Source organism: Sinocyclocheilus grahami, unplaced genomic scaffold (assembly GCF_001515645.1).
Source record: "Sinocyclocheilus grahami isolate Dianchi unplaced genomic scaffold, SAMN03320097.WGS_v1.1 scaffold2214.1, whole genome shotgun sequence".
Classification (NCBI taxonomy): domain Eukaryota; kingdom Metazoa; phylum Chordata; class Actinopteri; order Cypriniformes; family Cyprinidae; genus Sinocyclocheilus; species Sinocyclocheilus grahami.
Window position 1 is genome coordinate 35,667 of NW_015507393.1, and position 22,883 is coordinate 58,549.

General features: G+C 38.3%; 1 protein-coding gene across 1 annotated transcript in view; it reads left to right on the forward strand.

Annotated features, from left to right (window-relative positions):
- LOC107574404 (rho GTPase-activating protein 35-like) overlaps positions 1 to 22,883 on the forward strand; it is a 34,839-nt gene that overhangs the window by 6,159 nt on the left and 5,797 nt on the right. The window contains exons 2-5 of the mRNA XM_016260837.1: positions 503 to 1,887; positions 4,296 to 4,440; positions 12,029 to 12,106; positions 20,757 to 20,888. Of these exons, the coding sequence (XP_016116323.1) occupies positions 503 to 1,887; positions 4,296 to 4,440; positions 12,029 to 12,106; positions 20,757 to 20,888 (1,740 nt within the window). The remainder of the gene's footprint in view (positions 1 to 502; positions 1,888 to 4,295; positions 4,441 to 12,028; positions 12,107 to 20,756; positions 20,889 to 22,883) is intronic.

Consider the following 22,883-nt stretch of genomic DNA (forward strand, 5'->3'; position numbering starts at 1 on the left):
CTGTGCACCAATGATGAACGGTACGTGCTAGATGGAAGGACTTATGAACTGGCTATTCGACCTATAGAGGGAAATGTGCGCCTTCCAGTGAACTCATTCCATACCCCCACTTTTGCCCCACATGGTTGCCTCTGCCTCTACAACTCAAAGGAATCCTTATCCTATGTTGTTGATAGTATTGAGAAATTACGAGAGTCAACCATAGGTCGAAGGGATACCAATATAGTTCAGTTTCCCTTGTCTCTTCTGTTGGTCACCAAAAGAGGCGTTGGTTCAATTTCTGACATTGGAGGTGAAACGGCACAAAGCCTGATCCAACAAGGTCAACAAGTGGCTGGCAAATTTCAGTGCAGTTATTTAGAGCCTGCTTCTCCAGGTGTGGGCTATGGTCGCAATATAAATGAAAAACATTTAAACCAGATACTCAAAGGTCTGTTAGATACACGAAGACCCTCAGTTAGTCTTGGCAGTATCTCCCCACCTTTGCTACCTGCATTTGTAGGTTTCAGAGACTCTCAGCAGAGCACAGAGGGTGACTTGCGAATCGTAATGTGTCTGATGTGTGGAGATACTTATGATGTTGACCAGCTTCTTTCACCATTCTTGCTGCCCCAGCACTGTCGGCCCTCTTCCAGTCTGTCCAGTGGAACATCAGTTTTGTTGGATTTATCTATTGGTGGCCAAAGGCAAAGCATTGATCTTGCTGTTCTGTCTTACCACTCATCTTTTTCCTTACGTAAAAGCAGATTAGTGCATGGTTACATAGCAGTGTACTCAGCCAAACGGAAGGCTTCCATGGAAACCCTTTGTGCCTTCCTTTGTGAGGTCCAAGATATTATTCCAGTGCAGATGCTTGCTGTTGCAGAGACTCAATCAGAACTTGCAGACTCTGAGGCAGTCCGGGAGCAGCTTGGCCAAGGGGAGGAACTGGCCCATGAAATTGACGCCCGTTTCAGCTCTGTAATCTGTGGACCTGGTGGGGTGGTGGGAGGCTTGCATCGGATAGACCACTTCCAGACATTCTTTAAGGAGGTAGTGGAGAAGAAAACCATTGTAGAGGCAACATATATGTATGACAACGTTTCAGACAGTGTCACCAATGAAAATGTTTCTTCACCTCGATGTGGCTCCCCAAGCATCACATTGCTGGACTCAGAGGATGACATCGAGCCCTCCCCATCTTATCCCACCCTAAGGGAAGATGGCACTTTGGCCCATGGTGGAGGTTTCAAGCTCCCAGATATGGAGGGAGATGCCTTCTCACTCTTCTCTGACATCACAATTTTTGAAAACAAGCTTAACAACAAAGTTCCACCTCAGGTGCGACCAAAGCCAAATGTCACCTTTGACATTCCCAAACCCTTAAACATCAGTTCATACATGGACCTGAGCCTACATGGACCTAACAGGCGCTCATTACCGTCAGTCACCTGGCCACCAGCAACTGAAGGTGGTTATGATCCATCTGACTATGCTGAGCCCATGGATGCAGTAGCAAAGCCCCGTCCCACAGAGGAGGAAAATATTTATTCTGTACCACATGACAGCACGCAAGGCAAGATCATCACTATTCGCAATGCAAACAAGAGCCATTCTAATGGTGCAGGAAATGGATCAGACAGTGAGGCCGATAGCAGTTCATTGGAACGTAGACGGAAACTATCTGCTCTTGGAGTTAAACCTCGGCTGTATCGTGATCGCTCCAAACGTCTTGGAAAGTTCAGCAGCTTCCGCACAAGCTTCATTGGCAGTGATGATGAACTTGGAGGTCTCCCCAAGACTAAAGAGGATGAGCTTGCTGCACAGAAAGGGGACAGTTCCTTGAATGAAGAAGGCGAGGACCCAAAGAGGAGGAATATCTTGAGAAGTCTGCGAAGAAATACCAAGGTAAAGTTTGTGGTGTTCTTTTGTTACATATATTCATTGTACTTCAGATCACATTTACACAGGCTAACTTTCTTTAATATGGTCATAATTTATTAAATTTTTATTGATATATGATTCTGAAGTTTGCCATTAATGCTGTTTTTGTATTAGACTACAAGTGTATTTGTTTTAAATTCAGCTGTATTCACATCTATGTATTGTCAGATGTTGTCAGTGTTTGACAGATTCTTTTGGGTCTGTCAAAAGACAAATGTAGAGGAATGGTGGCATGTCCTTGTTTTTTTTTCTTGCACTTAGCTTCATCCAGGTTTTGGGGAAGTCTTTGACCCATTATCTAAATGCAAATTACAGTCTTGGAGCAGTAGCCTGATAGGCTGTGTTTTACTTATTTTTCAGAAAGTCGATCCACTGAGAAAAGACCCAGCTGTTTTTTTTATGTGTCGTGGATGCGCAGACTTTAATCCTTTAGTTTATCTGGATGCCTGTGTGCCAAACTTCGGTCAGGGTTGATTTTTGGTTATGCTGTGGTGTTACGTCCATTTTTAAAAGTGTTCATGTCAGACAAAACAGATTATTATATAAGTCTGACTCTTTTGCAAGGCATTTGAGTGCTGTTCACTTGCAGTTGTCTGCTTTTTGCTTAATAGTTGTCAAATCTAAATAATGTTTTGCTGGGAATACTATTATAGCCATTACTCCCATAATGCACTGTATTCAGACGAGCAGAAATTACAGTCACTGCTGTTCTCATAGAGCATGTGACAGCCTGTGGGCATATGAAAGGATTGAGCCACCAGTCCTTCTCATTTCACAGCAGTGTCTTTATTACTTTAGTGGGGTTAGAATGAGGCCATTGGGTTAAATCACCTTGCTTGCATCAATTGCCTTGTGGGACTGATCTATAAAGAAACCCCCCCAAAAAAAGCACACCAACCCAGTAGCCCCAGGGGTCTATACTGGTTTAAGCTCTGTCCAACAATGACTGTCCCCTTCTGATGTTAAAGGAGTTCGAATGAATCTTTCCTGTTTCTGTGTACTATCCCATCTGCGCTGAGTGCGCTCTCTCTTTCTCAGTGTTGGATGGCAAGGCCGGAAATGTTCACTCAGCCTTTTTAAAATCTCCTCACCCAACAAATGGAATGTTTTAAATTCCACTGTCACCTAGTTCCTTTCTAATGCCTCCTTTAACTTTGCACCAGCAACTGGCAAGTGAATGGTTGCATGGTGGATTTACCAAGGGACTGGTTTCAATATGAACCGCTTGCAAATACTTTGTGCATAGATTGTGAGGTTAGTGAGGCATAACATAACCAAACATCGGATTAATTCACACTGTAACACTAGAGTATCCTGTCATGTCTGAAGTTGCAAATGGGTGGAGTAGCAGTTATAAACATAATGTAGCTGGTTTTCTTTGTGCACCTTGGTCTGGGTTACTGTGTGACCTGCATTGCAGGGTTGAACACATTACTTTTGCATAACATTGCCATCCCAGTAATACTCACTGTGAACTGTAATTGGAGCACAGATTCTTTAACGAGAGCTTGGAGAGGGGAGGGAGGTAATTATGTAAACGTCTATTGAGAGGAGCCAGTGGGGATTTAGGTAAAATCTGAAAATAAGAAATGAGTAGAGCGGTGGGAAATGTAAGGAGAAGCAAAGAGAGAGAGAGAGAAAAAGGGAGGCAAATGTGGCATGGTTCCTGAATGTGTGAAAAGCAGAGCTTTGACCTGCGGATGTACCAGGAAGCCAGCTTGCCTTCTAGCTATAGAGTAGACAGACTCTGGCCTAATAAGCGTCATTGCTGTTTCTCTTGTCTGACAGTACTGCAGACACACTAGCCAATGAGCCGTGATGCCCCGCTGCAGAGCATTATGGGAAGGCAGGAGGTGGGGAGGGAGGTCTGAGCAGTGTATCCTCCTGCAGAACTCTAAATGCAAAAGTCAAACCCAATGTACCTTAGCATAAACTGTCAAATTGCTGGAATAATGTGAATGATTTGACCACCTTTAGGGTGGTCTGATGCACAGTATTTGGACTCCGATATGACACTTAAAAATATGAATTTCATTGCATAAGATGCGAAATATAAAACTAAGTTTCTACAAATGATATTAAACCTGGTCTTAGAATTTATTTCTTTTTTAATTAACTGATATGAAGGGGATTTCAGTGGATTTATGCATTCAGTTCACTAAAGAAACACTGCATTTATTTATGTTCCAGTAACATTTGACATGTTAAGATGTTAAAATACATTTAATTTTAATATTATAATTATTGTTTGTCAAAACCTGTTGATGTATTTTATATTAAACCTGTTGATATATTGTATGTGCTTAATTGTGGCTAAAACTTAGCTATTGTTATTGTACCAGCAAATAATGTCTTCGTCTTCTGTCTAGCAGAAAACGCGGCCAAAGGCTCGTCAGTCATCGTTGTCCAAACCTCTGGAAAGTAACTACTTCGGTGTTCCCTTGGCCAATGTTGTCACGCCAGAGCGGCCCATTCCACTCTTCATTGAAAAGTGTATCCGTTACATTGAGGCTACAGGTAAGCAAGCAGCACACCTTCACTTTGGAGTGAAGTATTGAAGTTAGCCAGATGCTGAAATCAAACAGTATGTGACAAGTAGTCTGTAGTGTGAAGACGTCTTGTTATAAAATGTTTTCCAAAGCTGGTGAACTGTTTTCAAACTCAAAACACTGTTGAGTACATGCATTTTGTGTACAGTGGATGGTGGATGGATACAATTAAATATTATAATATTGGCTACCTGCTTGTAGTAATGGTAACAACTTGTTCTTCTTAGTGTGCCAGCCTCACATGCCATTTGACGCTGGTTTGAATCCCACTCAATCCCATATAAACTGGTGCCATGACCATTTACTCCTTCACTCCTCTGCCCTTAAAGGATTAGTTGACACAAAAATGAAAATGTGTTGAAAATTTACCTTCGGTAAAAACCTTCGGGACATTAAAATTGTAGATGAGCTTGTTTCTTCATCAGAACAGATTTGGAGAAATTAAGCATTACATCACTTGCTGACCAGTGGATCCTCTGCAATGAATGGGTGCCGTCAGAATGAGAGCCCAAACAACTGATAAAAACATCACAATAATCCACAAGTAATCCATGCCACTCCAGTCCATCATTTAATGGCTTGTGAAGTGAAAAGCTGAGGGTTTGTGATAAATTAATCATTAAAATGTTTTTAACCATTCAAAATAAAAGTTAAATCTGAATCAGGAGCGAAATATGCACAGATCAAGCACAGTTTACAAGCGAAAACTGTCCAAGACAGTTCTTAGCAAATGTTTTGGAGGATTTTGATGTGAAAGGACAACAGGGGATGGACTTTTTCACTGGAGGAAGTCTCTGTTTGGATTCTCATTCTGACGGCACCCATTCACTGCAGAGGATCCATTGGTGAACAAGTGATGTGATGCTAAATTATTCTGCTGAAGAAACAAACTCATCTATATCTTGGATAGTCTGAGGGTGAGTAAATTGTAAGCAAATTTACATTTTTGGGTAAACTCTTCCTTTAAAATGCATGCCAGCAACTGACACTTGAGGCTGAAGTTCAAATCCTACTCAGATCTGTGTCGAACATAAGTTGGTTTGTTAATTGTATCTGAAGTTCTGAAGTTACAAATCCCTCTAAAACCAGCAAACCCAACCAACATGGCCAAGTTGGGAGATCAGCTAACTACCTTAGGACTACCTCATTTAAGATATTTTTTGTCAACAGTGTATAAACAGTACCTAACCTATATGATAATTTGAACGTTTTAAATGATCCCACAGAGCTCGGCATGCATATTCAGCAGTATGATAATGCAATGCTTGCAGTGCACTTGTTAAGTGTGTATCTACGCAGCTGTGATTTGATTTGGCTCGGTAGCATTAGCTTCCAAGGATTAAGCTCATCAGCTGAGAGCAAGTGCATTTGCTCCGGCTGGGGTTTTCTGTAATGCTGAGTGTTGGAGAACACATCAGTATTCCCTGTGGGATGCATCTGTCCATCTGTAGTTCAGATGAAGTCAACCCTGCGCAACCTACTGTATAATGAGCCCCTGTTAGTCAAATGTTGGCGTGTTCACGGATGCAGATCTCAAAATTACGTTCCTTTGTGTGCTTCTGGATTATCACTCAAGTGATTTGACTGGATCCTCTCTACTGGATTGTGATTATACATTATACACATAAGAATAAAAGAAAACATGAAATTGTTACAATACCTATATAAAGCATCAACTAAATGCTTTTATGTATTACAAACATAGTTGAGTTGTATTCATTTCAAATCCCTAAAATAGCACTCAACCCCACCCTTTAGATTGAATGTGTGAACCACTAGGGGGCAGAGCGAAGTCAACGGCTGTGTCATTAATAGTTTTCTTAATTCAGCTCCTGATCTTTGTCCCTCGTTTCCATTTCTTCTTCCCCCCACCCTTCTCCCGCCCTATTTATGTTTCGTTGTGTATGTGTGTAAGCTGCCAAACCCCTTGCGGTAATTTTCTGCCTGATAACTCCCTCATTGAGATCGATATCACATAGCAGAAATGGTGAACAATCTTTCGGGCTCAGCTCTTTTTTTGTGCTCTGTGGGTGGAACTGGATTCTACAACAGCCTACAGCATGATTTGCTGATAGCACCCTCAGCGTGAACACTAGAGGATACACATTCACTCGCTCACTTACTCACAGTGCCTTACCCATCAAAACAATACAACCTTATCAGAATTACACCGAATTGCTTTTACAAAGGCTTTTGTAGAAAAATGTCAGTTTGACATATCAAGCATGTTCTGCTAACAGCTGCAGCTAAGATGTGCTTAGTCATAGCGGCTTAGAATTGTACATATGGCAACACTGTGTATCTCAGGGCCTCATAAAAGCTAAATTTACCTCTAGCTGTATAAATTAGGGACTGGTCATTGTGGTCATATGAAAACGGCTAGTCGGTTTATAAGGTCAGCTATTTAGATTGTTAGAATATTTTTTTTTCTTATTTTTATAGCTCTTTTATAGCAACATGCCTAATTATGCAAGGTTTACTTAAGACCGACTAGTTGTTCAAACCAATGTTGACTAACCAATTTTCAAAGTACTCTACCGTTCAAAAGTTTGGGGTCAGTATGCTATTTTTTTAACGTTTATGATGATCAAGGCTTCATTTATTTGTGCATAAATACTGTAAAAACAGTAATATTGTAAAATATTATTGCAATTCAAAATAACTGTTTTCTATCGTAATATATTTTAAAGCGTAATTTATTCCTGTGATGCAAAGTTGAATTTTCAGCATCATTGCTCCAATCTTCAGTGTCACATGATCCTTCAGAAATCGTTATAATATGCTGATTTGCTGCTCAAGAATCATTTATTCTTATTATAAATGTTTAAAAACAGTTGTGCTGTTTAATATTTTTGTGGAAACCGCAATACATATTTTCCAAGGTTATTTGATGAGTAGAAAGTTAAAGAGAACTGCATTTGTTTGAAAAAGAGCCTTTTTTTTAAACATTGCAAATCTATTTAATGTCACTTCCTTTCAATTGAATGTATCCTTGCTAAGTAAAAGTATACATTTTTATTGACCCAAAACCTTTGGATGGTAGAGCATGTAGCACATATCTAGTCTAATTGACTTAATTCATTAAATAATTGAATCCAAAAACCATCAAAACATTCAGTCGTTCTTTATTCACCCACGTATCCTTATGTACTATACTTGAATGCAACTTTTGTGAATGCTTCGGGCCCAATTCATTGTTAAAAGTGACCATCACATTAATCAAAATTACTTATTTTAAACAGAAGTTTTGTTGCTGGGTGACAAATTCAGTTTGAGCAAACTAGTCAAGTTAAGCTTGTATATTTCTGGAGAAGGGGTTCATGTCATTTTCTCCTATTTATTTTTGTGTTTGATGGGGCAGAAATGAAAACACAGATTTATATACAGTAGTTTCTATAGGGATCCATTTCCGCCCCTTCCGTTATGCCCTCTGTACCAAAAGTGCTTGCGTTCCCCTATTGTTCCTCTCATTTCCTGTTCATTCTTCTAGGTAAACCTGTCTCTCGTTTAACTTCTCTTTCCTCTTTATGTCTTCTTTCACTCTCTATCTGTCAGTTCTTTTCTCACTGTAGCAACGGGATGGTATGATAAATGAGGGTTGGTAGTTTTAGGGCCATTGGGGTCACACACTCCATATTATTCACTGCTTTTCATAGCAGCAGGACCTGTTCCAGAATCAGTCCAGTGCTACACAGTATGGGAACAGGAGATACAGTATATAGTCTCAGCCCATAGGCCACCAACTGTAACCCATCAATCAGACCCTATTTTTAATATGAATCAGATAATAGCTCTAGTAGAAACAGCCCTAGTTATTGAAACAGGGAAGGAGGGAACGTGACAGCCGTTGGAGGAGGAGAAATGCTGAATTGGCTGATACTGGCCCCGGAGGATATGCTGAAGATGATGGCAGGAAGCGGCAGGGGTTTGTTTGAACAAGTTGCAGGATTATCTGTGCATTAGGAGGGCTTTAAGTAAAAAGGTCATGGTGAGTTTCAGTTAGAGAAGCCCATGAGGCTCAAAGTGCTCTGTTTTTTTTTTAAAATGTCTTAACATGACGTTCTCTTGACGCTGCTAATGGACTGGACATTCATTTTGAAGGCCAATAGATTGAGAGTGATGGACATGAAATGACATGAGATAAATTATATAATGAACTGGAAATATGATAACTTCCTTGTATTGTCCTTGACTGTCCTTCAGAGGATGTTTCTCTTTCTCCCTCATGCATTCCTGTGGCTTCTGTTCTGTTTGAACCTTTTCTTTAGGAGTCTTTAGTTTGTGATTAAATTTGGTTTAAGCTATGAATGGATGGTCTTGAGTACTTTTGTACGATTTGTTAGCTGGAAAGCTCATCTGAATTAAGTTCATTAAGGTTCATTTGAAGAACTTGCTTATAAAATGGGCATCAAAACTATTTTGAAGTACATAGTAGTGTATTATTGTCTAGTATGATTTAAAATCTATTTATTCACTTCAGTTAATTAGTTATTTATGTAACCTACTTATTAATTTACATATCTATAGTTAGTAGGGGTGGAAAGGTTCGCGGAAAAAATCAAACTGTACGGTTCTCCACATGCGGTTCGGCACGCGCTAGGACCACGGTTCAACTTAAATCTGACAACGCATCTGTAATATGGTTTGCTATAAATTAGAGGTCGACCGATAGTGATTTGATTATATAGATAGGATTTTGCCGATACCGATAGCTAGGTTGGACCACACTGGCCGATACCGATTAATTAACCGATAGTTTTACAATTGATACTGAACAAAAACTAAAATAGTGCTTTATTAACAAAAACAGTACTGAACCATACTAGTAGTAGTAGTAAAAAAAATTATAGTAAATGTTGAAATTAACACACTCTAACAAGGAACAATACTTACACAAATGGACTCTTATTTTAAAGTGTTACCATTTCATTTCAACTGTCATGCACATCTTTAAATATATACTCAAAGGCTATAGCATTAAAATTATATACATATGGATATTGTATGTATACTCTCACACTTTAACTGCTTCTATTCTTGAACAATTGATGATTATCTAATCAAAATAAAAGCTCAGCGCTGAGTCTAGGAGAACTCACCGGTATCACACACACTCCGGACGTGTCGCGTTCAACTCCAGCAGCGGTCTAAAACAGTCTATTTAATCACTAAACGGACACAAGTTTACTTCAAGAATGAACAATTTGGTATAGATGAGTTTGAAGTTCGGTGTTTAAAAAATGGAGCAAACGGAAAGAAAAACTGCAACCTATATTATAGCTCTATAAATGAAGCACACAGACTTTGTTAGAGCCACAGAAAGACAACCTTTTGCTGAAAATGCACAATACACAATTCATTATGTACATTAACAATGATTCGGGACCAATATAATGTACAAAAAACTATCGGCTTGGATTTTTGTCGATAACCGATAGTTCCAGCAATCAACTATCGGTACCGATTAATCGGCAAAACCGATACATCGGTCGACCTCTACTATAAATAACACGTAAAACAAACAGGGTTTGGCTAATGTATGTTTCTGTTGATGGATGCACATTCTGGCTTCCCTATACATTACAACAACAGCGATGGGGGGGGGAAAAAAGTGGACAAACCATTCACTCTTGTTCAATGCGAATGGTGTATGCTGGAATATGAGCAGTCATTTATTCCGTCATACCCCGGTGCTGATAGTACGCGCGCACAGGTGAGACCTGAACAGCACATGTTGATATCTGTGTTTAAGCTAAACTCATTTAAGCTTTGCCAGTTTAAACATTTAAGAACCAGAGGACGCGGGCTCGCGCGTGCAGTGAGAAGATTTGTGTGTGCGCTCAAGCGCGCAAACCCACACCTCAGAATGCGCACAAATATTAAGCTCTCTCTGAAGTATTGTGTTTAAATGGTCAAATTCACACAGAAATTATGTCTAAATGCCCGTCTTGGTAAGTATCCTATAGCAGACATAGCCGGCTGAACGTACTGTATCAGTGCAATCTCTTAAAGTGGCAGCACTTAATATTAATCAAACAGCAACAACAAAGAATTCACTCACTGCTCTTGATTGAATAGCTTTTGTAACTTTAATAAAGATTCATCTTTAATTTATACAGTGAAATATGCAATGCTGTTTTACATTTCATTACTTTATTCAATTTCTGTACCTAAAAACTAATGTTAGCTAATGTTAGCTAACTAATGTTAATGTTACCTACCTAAAAAAAACAGAAAATTACTGTTTATTTTATTTGTATCTTTAAACTATTGTATTTATTTGTGCTGTTGCTTGTAGTTAGATAGATTATTCTTATTTTCTTTATTTTTTATTTGACAGTATAGTTTTTCCCTAAACATAGCACGTACCGAACCATACCGAAACCGTGACTCTAAAACAGTGACACAAACCGAACCTTGATTAAGTTGAACCGTTCCGCCCCTAATAGTTAGTCATTTACTTATTTAGTAATTCACTTATGTAGTTAGTAATTAAATTATTTAATAGTTTATTTAATTGACTTTTTTAGTTGTTTGTTTGTTTGTTTAGTTACGTTCTTATGTGTTTAACTGTATATCGATTCATTTTGAGAATTGTGACATTTTTTCTAGCACATTTAAACATTACAAATCTGTATTTTTTTTATCATATTACATTGTCATTATTAGTATTTTTGCCATTTCTAAATAAATAATTTAATAACAGAAGACTAATAGCAAACAAAAATAGCGCTCTTCAGGTCTGGCATTAAAATACAATGGCATTGTGTTGTTGTGGTTTATTTTTAACTGTTAATTTTATTATCACAAAACAAAATTTCTTTGAATAGGCTGTTCATATTCATATCATATTTGAGCCTATTTTTAAAATAAACTTTGAAATGATTGGTAGAACCTGTGGATTTCTCAGACATCATAAGTAGAGTTTTATGATCAGTGCAAATCTATAACGCAATATGAAACTTGATCTTTCAGATGTTTTACAGTCCTTTTCTCGCCTATTTTCTTTTCTTTTTGTCCCTCTTGTTCTTACACGCCGCCATAAATACACCCTTCCTATCTACACACATTTCCCTTCCTTCAGCTCCACAGAAAAGCTTTTATGGGTAATTGATCAGGAGAGGTGAGGCAATCAATGCGGTCTGCCTCGGCAATGCGCCGACTCATTTCCGAGAGTGTCTCTCTGCCTCTCGCTCTGTCTTTCTCTTTATCGATGTACTTGTTTTCTCTCTGCTTGGGTGAGATGGGCCGAGCCGAGCCGTTCTCTGGCTCTTGCATCTGCGGGGCACAAGACGCAAGCTGCTCTCTGCCTGTGGCAGCCCTCATTCTTCATGTACGACTGATAAGTCAAACAGTGAAGATCTGACAGTCGGAGTGTGGTCGCACAATTAGCAACCTCAGATATAAATTAAATATGTGTAATGCATTGTACATTCTGAGCTGGAGATAACACCATTTTGTTGGCTCTTATCAAACTCTGAGACTGTGTAAAAGGAATGGAGTGCAAAACTCATTAATTAATATCAATTATCTCTCTCTCTCTCTCTTTCTCACAGGGTTGAGCACAGAGGGGATCTACAGGGTGAGTGGAAATAAGGCCGAGATGGAAAGCATGCAGCGGCAGTTTGACCAGGGTGAGTCACGTGACCTGTTTGCCTTTCACTTTCTTTTTCTTTTGATCTCTCTTTCCAGTTTCTGTTTAGTGTGCTTTATTGGCATGGCAGATACATGTAAATAGAACAAAATGTAATGCAGCTAAGTAACATGCAGTAATGTTCGATTTAAAACGAAACCGTGGAGTAGTTGAAATAGCAAGGAATGAAATTAGTAAGGGTAAATTTAAACGATTCAGTGTTGGGAATGTTTCAAGTCAGGCAGACACAAATAATGTATTTAAATGCTAATCGGCCTCAGTAAACAAAATCACATTTTACCTGTGCTGCATCTTGCAGTGTGAATTGAATGTAATGAGAAGTCCATAGACCACAAAATAATCCCATTGTCTTTGTTAGATGCACAGACTTTGTGAACAAATGAGCAGATTCGTTTAATGAATCAGTTTGAATCTGTTTGAAGCTCTGATGCCGAAGCTACCATGGCAGTTTTGAAATGAGTATGAATTATGTGTAGCATAATGTGATTATAATCATGATATTGAATGAAAAATGAAATACTGATGTTAATGCTACACATAATCCAGTGGTAGTAACTGTTGACACTATGGTTGATTGTGGTTGTAATCTGGTTGACACTCCGACATAGAAGGTGGCGGTGTTGCACCTTAACACTGTTTGACATCCATCAGAAAATGGAAAAATGAAGACGATGACTAGTGTGTAGCTAGTTCTGCTGCACTAAATCATGCCAGACGAGACGACAGACGAAAACGAGACACTACCTTCAGCCGAAAAAGTGTAGGAATTTTTTGGATCCTGTAAAAAATATGGGGTGTTAGCTGTGCCAATCGACAGTTCTTTTCAAAAGTTCGTTCTGTATAGTTATGGCTATAAACTCTCTTTCCACTTCCCCTACACGTGTGTTTAAGTCATGTAGTGAAAATCTGATATCATGACAGCCCTAGTATGAATCTGTCAAAGTCAAATCAAATCCTGACTGCTGTCCCCCGTCTCTCTCACTTTTCTTCCTGTCCACTTTATATTATTTTATATATTATTATAATAATCTTTTAAAGGCAAATAAATAAATAAATGAATCTAAAAGGAAATGCTAGATGCTGAAGTTTGCAATATCAAGATGAAAATGTAATGGTATTGTCTAAGTACTAGCATACTGTCTCACTCAAGTATGTACTTTTGCCATCACCACTGAAAGTAGTAACTTTTAGACTATTTGATTAGAATTCAGAAATCTGATAAGTAAGGGAGTTTTGTTTTATTCTTGTCAAATTGGTGGTGTTATATACCTTTGTCATAAAAAATTATGACATTATTAAGCTTAAAAGTTTACTACAAAAGACAATCCATGCATACTAAAAAGCATACTTCCCTACTATATAGTATATAGTATGTCCACATTCATAGTATTCATAAAACAGTAGGTGCAAAGTACCAGATGACCTACTACTTCTGCTAATATTCCAAAGTGTGCATCTGATGGGACTTTACTATCATGAGGCCACGGGAGAAGGGTTGTGACTAAGGGGCTGTTTACACGACAACGTTTTCAGCCAAAAGCGGGAAACTTTTTTTTTATGCGTTTTGCCTGTTCGTTTACACAACAACGCCGTTTTGGGGACTGAAAACGCATATTTTTAAAAACGTGTTTCAAAGTGCAAGTTTTTGAAAACGCCACCGTTGACGTTTCCGTGTAAACACCCAATACGGGAATCTTTGAAAATGGTGACGAAAAATACACAACCATGGCGGAGTACATAGTACTGTTGTTGCTGTTTAAGAGTTTGCTAACGTTTCGTCAGCAAAGTGGGGATTTACTTCACCAATATTACAGCCAACAGCAGAGACGCATCATATACACACGGCAACAGGTACTGTTTACTAGCAAGGTGACAGCGCCAACTACTGGCCTGGCATACGTAATACAGTGTTTTTGGCCATTTTCGCGGATATGTGTAAACGTGAATCGTTTTGAAAACGTTGTCGTGTATACGTGAAACTTTTAAAAAACGTATCTGTTTTTGACTACATCGTTGTCGTGTAAACGTAGCCTAATAGTAAAATGACGCAACTGACTCTGGTAGGTTATTTGACAATGACAACAGCAAATGTAGTACATCCAGATACCACACACATTCATACAATATATAGAACATACTTTTTAACAGTTGCAAAGTATCTTTCTCATCAAATGTAGTACCTACTAGACAGTATGCAATTTCACCTAATAACGGTTGTCCAGCAATATCTTTTGTTGCATTTTAGGTAAGACTCTTGTTTGCAACAATACTGTACATTTAATTTGATGCAGAGACCAAAATTGGACATCTTGTCTTTGACCCATGTACAATTTACAATATACTCTGAAGAAAACATTATAATACCATGGTGCTGTTTCAAAAGTACGCCTTAAAAAGCTTGTAAAGCTAAGAACATCACTAAAGTATGACTCCCACCACCTGGCTTCTCTGTCACTGCTTGTCTGGCCTCCATGAGCTTCCATGCTCTCACATTACCCTGCTGTTGTAGGAGCATAATCTAAAGACATCTTGTGGATATCATAGTACATACAGAACTCTGTTACTCATATTTGCCTTGGGGAAAAGTTTGAGTGGGCCAGTCACAGCAGACCCGGTTGACCTCGTTGCTTTCAAAGAAAGGGCTGCTATTCCTCGGTGCATGGATCACATTTCTGTCAATGAGCACACTGTAGAGCAGATAAGCTCAATTAATCGGGACTGATCCACAGCTATTGATCCGGCCCACCGAGGGCCATTATGAAAGCATAATGTCAGAGCGCATACAATATGCTTGTATTATGTGCGTACTTGAGAAGAGACTATTTTCGTTTGCTTATTTTTAAAGGTGGTAAGACGTGTATATATAGTTACTATAGAGACTAGTATATGTTTATTTGTATTTGTGTGTATATGTATGTATAAGTATGTATAACTTTATACATACATATAACTTTTTTACTTACACTACCAGTCAAAAGTTTTTGAACAGTAAGATTTTTTTTTAAAGAATTCTCTTCTGCTCACCAAGCCTGGATTTGTTTGATCCAAAATACAGCAAAAGCAGTAATATTGTGAAATATTTTTACTATTTAAAATATCTGCTTTCTATTTGAATATATTTTAAAATGTAATTTATTCCTTTGATCAAAGCTAAATTTTCAGCATCATTACTGCAGTCTTCAGTGTCACATGTTTTATTATTATTATTATTATTATTATTATCAATATTTAATACAGTTGAGTATTTTTTGGGGATTATTTGATGAATAAAAAAATATTTGGATCTTTCTATATGTGTGTGTATGTATAATATGAAATTGTTTAGCAAGGATTGAAGGATTACTGTTTAAAGGGGTCATATGATGCTGCTAAAAAGAACATTATTTGGTGTATTTGGTGTAATAAAATGTGTTTATGTGGTTTAAGGTTAAAAAAACACATTATTTTCCAGATACTGTACATTATTGTTTCTCCTCTATGCCCCACCTTTCAAAAACGCGTCGATTTTTACAAAGCTCATCGGTCTGAAAAGCGAGGTGGGCTCTGATTGGCCAGCTATCCAGTGCATTATGCTTGGCCGAATACCTCAAGCGTGTGACGGAAATGTTACGCCCCTTCCCATACTGTGATGCCCTGTCCGGCCGGAGCGACGAGACAAAAACATGAAAACCCATTATAAACGAGGCATTTGTTGCATCCAGTGGGGACATAATTATGGATTTTAATGACTTATACTGTCTTTTTACGCGTTGCATCGCGCCGCGTAAACATAAAACCATGTCTGCATTTGTGATTAGAGAAATGACAAACAACAAGTGCTACTCTACACTGCTCAAAACTTGCGTTTGAATCATCAGTGGCAAATTCTTTAAATATAAAAAACGTACTTACAGTCTGTGAGTCAGAACAGCCGGTATTGTAGTCTACTCTCCCAGGATCAGGAAACAGTCCTCCATAAAATGCGCTGGACACATCTGAATATTTGGGTTGAACTGTTCTGGAACAGTGTTGTAAATATAACTTAACCACTGATTTCTAGTCGTGTCCTCTTTTGGAAGACCAAACAAAGTTGTTTCGCTTTCACAACGAAACAGTGTCACACACGGCGGGCTTGAGTGAGCAGAGGCGGTGGATTCGACGAAGGAGCATTCGGCGGGCTTGCGTCAACCACATGTGACGACCCCAGGATGGACTCCGCTTCGTCCACGGTGAAAGCCAATCCGACGATCCATAGCGCGAAGTTGATGTATTTCCTCAGCGACCAGCATGGATCAGCTCTAGGCATGACTAAGCGGATATCGTCCTCTTTTGGAAAGCCAAAATCTTCCCACATCGTGATGTAGATATGTGGGGGCGTGTTAGAACGAGCCATTTTAGGTAGGCATGGTTGACTTAACTTTTATAAAGAATATCTCTTTGGATTTGAGACTTTAGTCTGCAACTTTACAGATCTTCTTTATGCACCAAGAGCTTGTAACACTCCAAAGAGAAAGGAAAAATTGAAATCGCATCATATGACCCCTTTAAAATAAATGCTGTTCTTTCAAACTTTCTATTCATCAAAGAATCCTGAAAAAAAAAATCACAGTTTCTGCAAAAATATTAAGCAGCACATCTGCTTTCTATAGTTTTTCTTAATAATAATAATAATAGTAATAATAAGTGTGACTGCTGAAAATTCAGATTTGCCATCACAGGAATAAATTTAATTTTTAAATATACTAAAACAAATTTTTTTTTTAAATTGCAATAATATTTCTATATTTATGCACTAACGTCTAACTGTATTTTTGATTAAATAAATGCAGCCTTGGCGAGCATAAGAGACTTCTTTCAAAAACACATACTTACTGTCGCAACACATTTCAGTGATGGCGTATTTCAAATTTGACCAATTTATCACATTTTAACCTTTTTTTTCATCCAGAACAGAATAAAATATTTATAAATAAAAAATGCATTTAAATACAAACATTATGTCGTTTAAAAAATAATTATTAATATATATTATTTATATAAATATTTAATAAATTTTTTATAATATATATAAATATTTACGTAAATATTCATGTGCTTTATTAGTTAATAGACATGGACTAAAAGCCCCAAATCTCTCATTTTCATTTCATTATGCTCTCTAAAGAAACTATTGTGCTCTGTGGAAGCGTGTCTGTGTGTGTGCATCACCACAGGCCGTCCTGTTTGTGTGTTTGCGCCGGAAGAGATGGTCAGTTAATTACCAGCAGATTGGTTTGGGTAATGAACCGCGAGTGCACACGCTCCACTGATCTGGCCGGGCCCGGTTCGGGACGGCATGAGCTAATAGAAGGCGAAGGCTCGTGTCTCATCGATCAGAACCCCGCACAGCCAGGTGACAATACAATTACGGCGGAAATTACTGCTCAGGTATGTGCTCAGCAGCATCCCGGCCAACTCTAGCGAAATGTCAGACGATTCACAATCAGGTGCTACACAGCCGTTATCGATCTCCGATGAAATACAATCCGGACGGCTAGAGTAACTGATCTGGGGTCAACTGGATTTAACATGCTGGTCTGAAAGATTGCAATTGTAATACGAATGTGGAGTGCTTGTCTGTGTTTGTAGCTTTAGCTCAATCATATTGGCTGAAGCGGAGATCAAAATTGTTTTGTGGTTTTAATCGACGCTTGTTTTGTTTGCGGCTCATAACCTCTCACCCTCTCCTGTGCACTCATTTCACGCCTGCATGCTAAGCACACATTCTCCAATTAGATACAGATTTCGCTGGATCAGCCGAGAGATTAGAGATGCATCCAGACAGCAAGAGTGGACAGGTTTGATTATAAGGGGCTTGTGCTTTCAGAAGGACCCCTTGTGTGAACAAAGAAGCTGCATTTGGAAGAAGCTGGCTGTCAGGGATGTTCATATGATCCTGTGTCTCTGATTTTAAGAAACGGATTGTTTACTGTTAAGTCAGATCAAGTACCTCCTTGAAAAATGTGTCCATCTGCCTTCCCATTCATCTCAGTGCCAGTTCCTTGGTACAAAATGTATTTCAGGGTCAGAGTGACTCAAAATTATGGTGCAGGTCACAGTGTCTCTTCAGTTATTGGCACTTTTGGCCCTGTGCAGTTTTTTTTATTAAAAGCTTTCCAAACTCCGTTTAATTTGTTTTCCGATAGTGATAAAATACAAATTAATGTATTGTTCAATAGCGTTTTGACTACCTTGCACAATAACTGTGTCGGTACACAGTTATTGTGCAAGGTAGTCAAATGTAAACATTTTCCATAAATGTAGTATATAATTTTATTTATTATATTTATTAATTTTTTTAAGAACATAAAAGTCCCCCTGCAGTCACTGATTTTATCCCTTAAAAACTCATATTTGATAATCAGAATTGCACCTTTACCTCATTTAGTATACAAAGGCTATTAATGTGCAAATTAGTCCACGCCTCCACTTAATCTCAGCAGCTTGAACTACCTGCTCTTCTTTCATTTGGTTAATTGAAGTAGGAAATGCTACACATTGGCAAGTAGCATTGTTGGATTAATTCAGCCATATATGTTTGAACCAGAAACTAATTCTGAAGGACAGGGCTTATACAGGGTCATCCACAAGTTGATGTATCAGAATGGTAATGCATTTTATGTATCGCTCTCTCTACAATGCCAGACATGTAACAGAAATTGATATCATTAGCCTTTGGCTTGCCTGTGTTATCAAACAGTTAATAATGTGTTGCTAATGTTACACAAACCATGTTCCTGTTCGCCATCTCAGACAGCTACCTTGTAAAAATCAACATCCTCAGATAAAAACGCTTTGCTAATGATACAAAGCGTAGGCTAACGGGTAGGAAATGGCTTGTTTTAAACCGCATTTTTTAAACTTTGATAAACTGCAATTTTAAGGAAAAAAATACTCTGCAATGGTGTTGAATGATTCATTTGCACATAGTTTGTCAAGTGTATTAGTTAAAGTGTTAGTTCACCCAAAAAAAAAATTACCCCATTATTTACTTACCCTCAAGCCATCCTAGATGTATATGACTTTCTTCTGTCAGAGGAATACAATCGGAGTTATATTAAAAACCATCCTGGCTCTTCCAAGCTTTATAATGGGAGTGGATGTAGCCCAAAATTTGAAGTCCCAAAAATTTAACCAATCCATTATAAAAGAAGTCCACACGGCTCCAGGGAGTTAATAAAGGCCTCCCGAAGCGAAGCAATTGGTTTGTGTAAGAAAAAATCCATATTTACAACTTTATAAACCTTAATCTCTAACTTCCGCTAACTGTCATATGTGCGTTCACGAGAGAGTGTCGTCCAGCAGATGACGTAGGCGGAGCGTAAACTCTGGTGAGAAAATGCTAGTCTCGCGAGAAACACGTTTTTTTTATAGCAAAGGAAAACCAGTGTCCTCTTGGCTTATATTAAAATCCTCCGACATTTTTCTTTACAAATCCTCGTTTTGTACTACTAATTCGTGACCGGTGTTTTGTTTTGCTCTCTCCTCTGCGCTTCCACTCTCGTCACTTCTGTCTTTGCCTACGTGCTACGTCATCCGCTGGACGCCACTCTCTCATGAACGCGCATACGACAGTTAGCGGAAGTTAGAGATTATAAAGTTGTAAATATGGATATATACAGGATGCTTTTTAATATAAATCCGATTGTATTTGTCTGAAAGAAGAATGTCATATACACCTAGGATGGCTTGAAGGTGAGTAAATCATGGGGTAATTTTCATTTTTGGTGAACTATCCCTTTAAGTGTATTAAAAACACCAGATAGACATGGAAACCATGTTAAAAACTTGTCTTTAATACTTTTATTTAACAAGAACACATTAAATTGCTCAAAAAATGACAGTTAAGACATTTTATACTACTATAAAAAAAAATATATATATTTCAAATAAATGCTGTTCTTTGAACTTTCTAATCTGTTTCTATTCTCCAACGTTTCCAAAAAATATAGTTCAGCTGTTTTCAAGCAGCAAATCAGCATAATAGAATGATTTCTGAAGCATCATGTGACACTGAAGACTGGAGTAATGATGCTGAAAATTCAGCTGCACATCACAGAAATGAATAACATTTTAAAATATAAAAACATAGTAAACACTTCTTTCAAAAACATTAAGAATGTAAAACCTACACTTTTGCATTCACAGTACATTTTGAAATGGCTCATTTACTTCGGGTTTTTGTTTAGATTATTAAACTTAATCCATCTTACAAATATCAATTATTTTCATAGTTTTAGATTGAAGGTCTGAGACCAAGGATAAAGATCAATTTAAATATTAAAATGCATGTGAAAGGTAACAAAAATACTTTTCACATGCCTGGTAAAGTTTGTAAAATCACTATAATGTGATCATACTGAAATATGTTGGTTTTAATAAAAATCAACCCCCAGCACATAAAATTGCCTGAAGTTAAGGAAACACCCATTAGAAGGATAATGTACGCTTAACCAGTCGCACCCTAAAATGATTATGGTGCACTTCCTTTTTTTTTTTTTTTTAAAGACTAATTTAACAACTTTAAATTGCAAATAGTTTGAGAAGCTGCAATGACTAAACTTCCGTTTAGAAGTCTAACCGAATTCCCTCTCTCTTTCTGTACATTATAGACCCTAACATTGACTTGATCGAGAAGGACATGTCTGTGAACACGGTGGCAGGAGCGATGAAGAGCTTCTTCTCAGAGCTGCCCGATCCTCTGGTACCATACAGCATGCAGACGGAGCTGGTGGAGGCCTTCAGTGAGTATCAACATGACAGTGAGCAGACTCTCACAATCAATAAAAACACCGATACAGGGAAGATTTCCCACGGCCAGATGTTTACTGTCAGAAAGCACCGTGCTTGGTTGTAGTGCTCTGAGGTTAGTGTGCTCTGGAGAGCTCCTCTGCTGGACATCCTATGTGTGGAGCTGGGAGAAAAAAAATAACAAGGGATAAGCCAGCGAGTAGAAATGGATTGAGTTTCTGCAGTGCGTTTTCCTGTTGCAGTATTATAGACTTCTCTCCCCGTTCTTCAATACACACACTCTCTCTCTCTCTCTCAGTGTGAAGTTCAGCATTGTCTGCTCTGGGCATCGCTCCAAGCCAGCAACACACAAGCGATGAGACTTAAGCCTAAGATTGCCGTTAGTCCTTCACTCCAGACTGTTTCTCAATAAACAAGCCCTCTCAAGTCCTGCCATGCTTTAAATAGTTTCACAAACAGCAGGCCTGATTCAGCAGAAAACAAAGCGTAACACCCAAACCTGCACTGGTGGAGTAAAGCACAAAAGAGGGGATTTGATTGGTTAAATTGTTCAGTATGTTCATGTATGATCAGTATGATCATTTTGGAAGTGTTCAAATGTTGGTATATAAATTCGGTATCTTAGTACTGTTCAAATGGCCATAGACAGTGATCATTTGAGTCAGTTGCATATTTTTTAGTGAATTTATATAGTGAACATAATCATACTAATTTGAGCCCTACAAATTAGCTTTGTGTTCTTAAAATCAAAAATACATTTGCATGTTTTCTGCTGATAATATGAGGGGATCTTGCCTGTGCAAATTTTGACATAATAATGCTATGGGTGTTTTAGGTGGTAGCTTGGGCGTTGCTGTTCGGTTGCTAATGTGTACAGAGTGGTGTTTGACGTGTGGGACAAGTTACGCGGTAAAGATAAAAGTAATAGTTCGCCCAAATTAAATTTGGCATTATTTACGCACCCTCATGCCATTCCAAACGTGTTTGAGTTTGTTTCTTCTGTGAAACACAACAGAAGATATTTGGAAAAATGTCAATGTTTGTTTTGTCCATACGATGCAAGTCAGTGGTAACCAAAACTATTTGGTTGCCAACATTCTTCAAAATATCTTCTTTCGTGTTCCTCAGAAGAAAGAAAGTGAGGTTTGGAACTACATGCTTACCCTAAATATAAGCAACCACTTATTAATTAAGTCACAACTACACTTTTAACCAATGCAAGAACATTACAGAAGCCCATTGAGAGTAAGAAGGAAGGGATAATGGAGGGAGAGGACAGACGGCAGGTCACCTGACTGCCGTGTCACTCTCTGCAGGTGGTGGGCGGGGCTTTGCTCTGGTCCGTCTGTTACTGGACGCCATGGCAAGAGCCCAGCAGGCTTGTTCTGCTTTAGTCTCTGAAAACACAGGAAGCACCTGCACTGCTTTAAGGCCTTCTGAATAATCCTTTGCTTTGTTGATCTGCCATCTATTAGACGTCGCAATAGGATATTTAAATTAATGCATTTTCTGACTGGCGGTGGAGGTGGTGGTTTATTCATTAGATGATATTTGCATATTCGGTCTCAAAATAAACAATGTCTGGGTAGGTTTTAAATACATCGCCGTCCTGATGTTTTGAGAGCATTATTACTATTACTAATACTACAGGTTATGGTTTCATTCAAGTACCTAATCCTAAGTATTAAGCCCAAAATATGCTTAAGTTTTGACCTGAACACTAAGATATGCATATAGCTGAACCTTTTTAAAACAAACAAACAAAAATGTCTTTGTATGCACTTAATATGCGCGTTCCAAAAAATCAGTGTGTTTGTAAATTTTGTGTATGTGGGAAAATTCTAAGCACATGTGCAAGATGAGTGTGCCGAATATGTGTGGTTAGAAAAATCAGGCTGTGCCTGTATAGTATTGATTACAAAATATGCGCTTATGAATACCCAAGCATACCCATAAAACCCAAAGGATAATTTGGTCCCATAGAATTA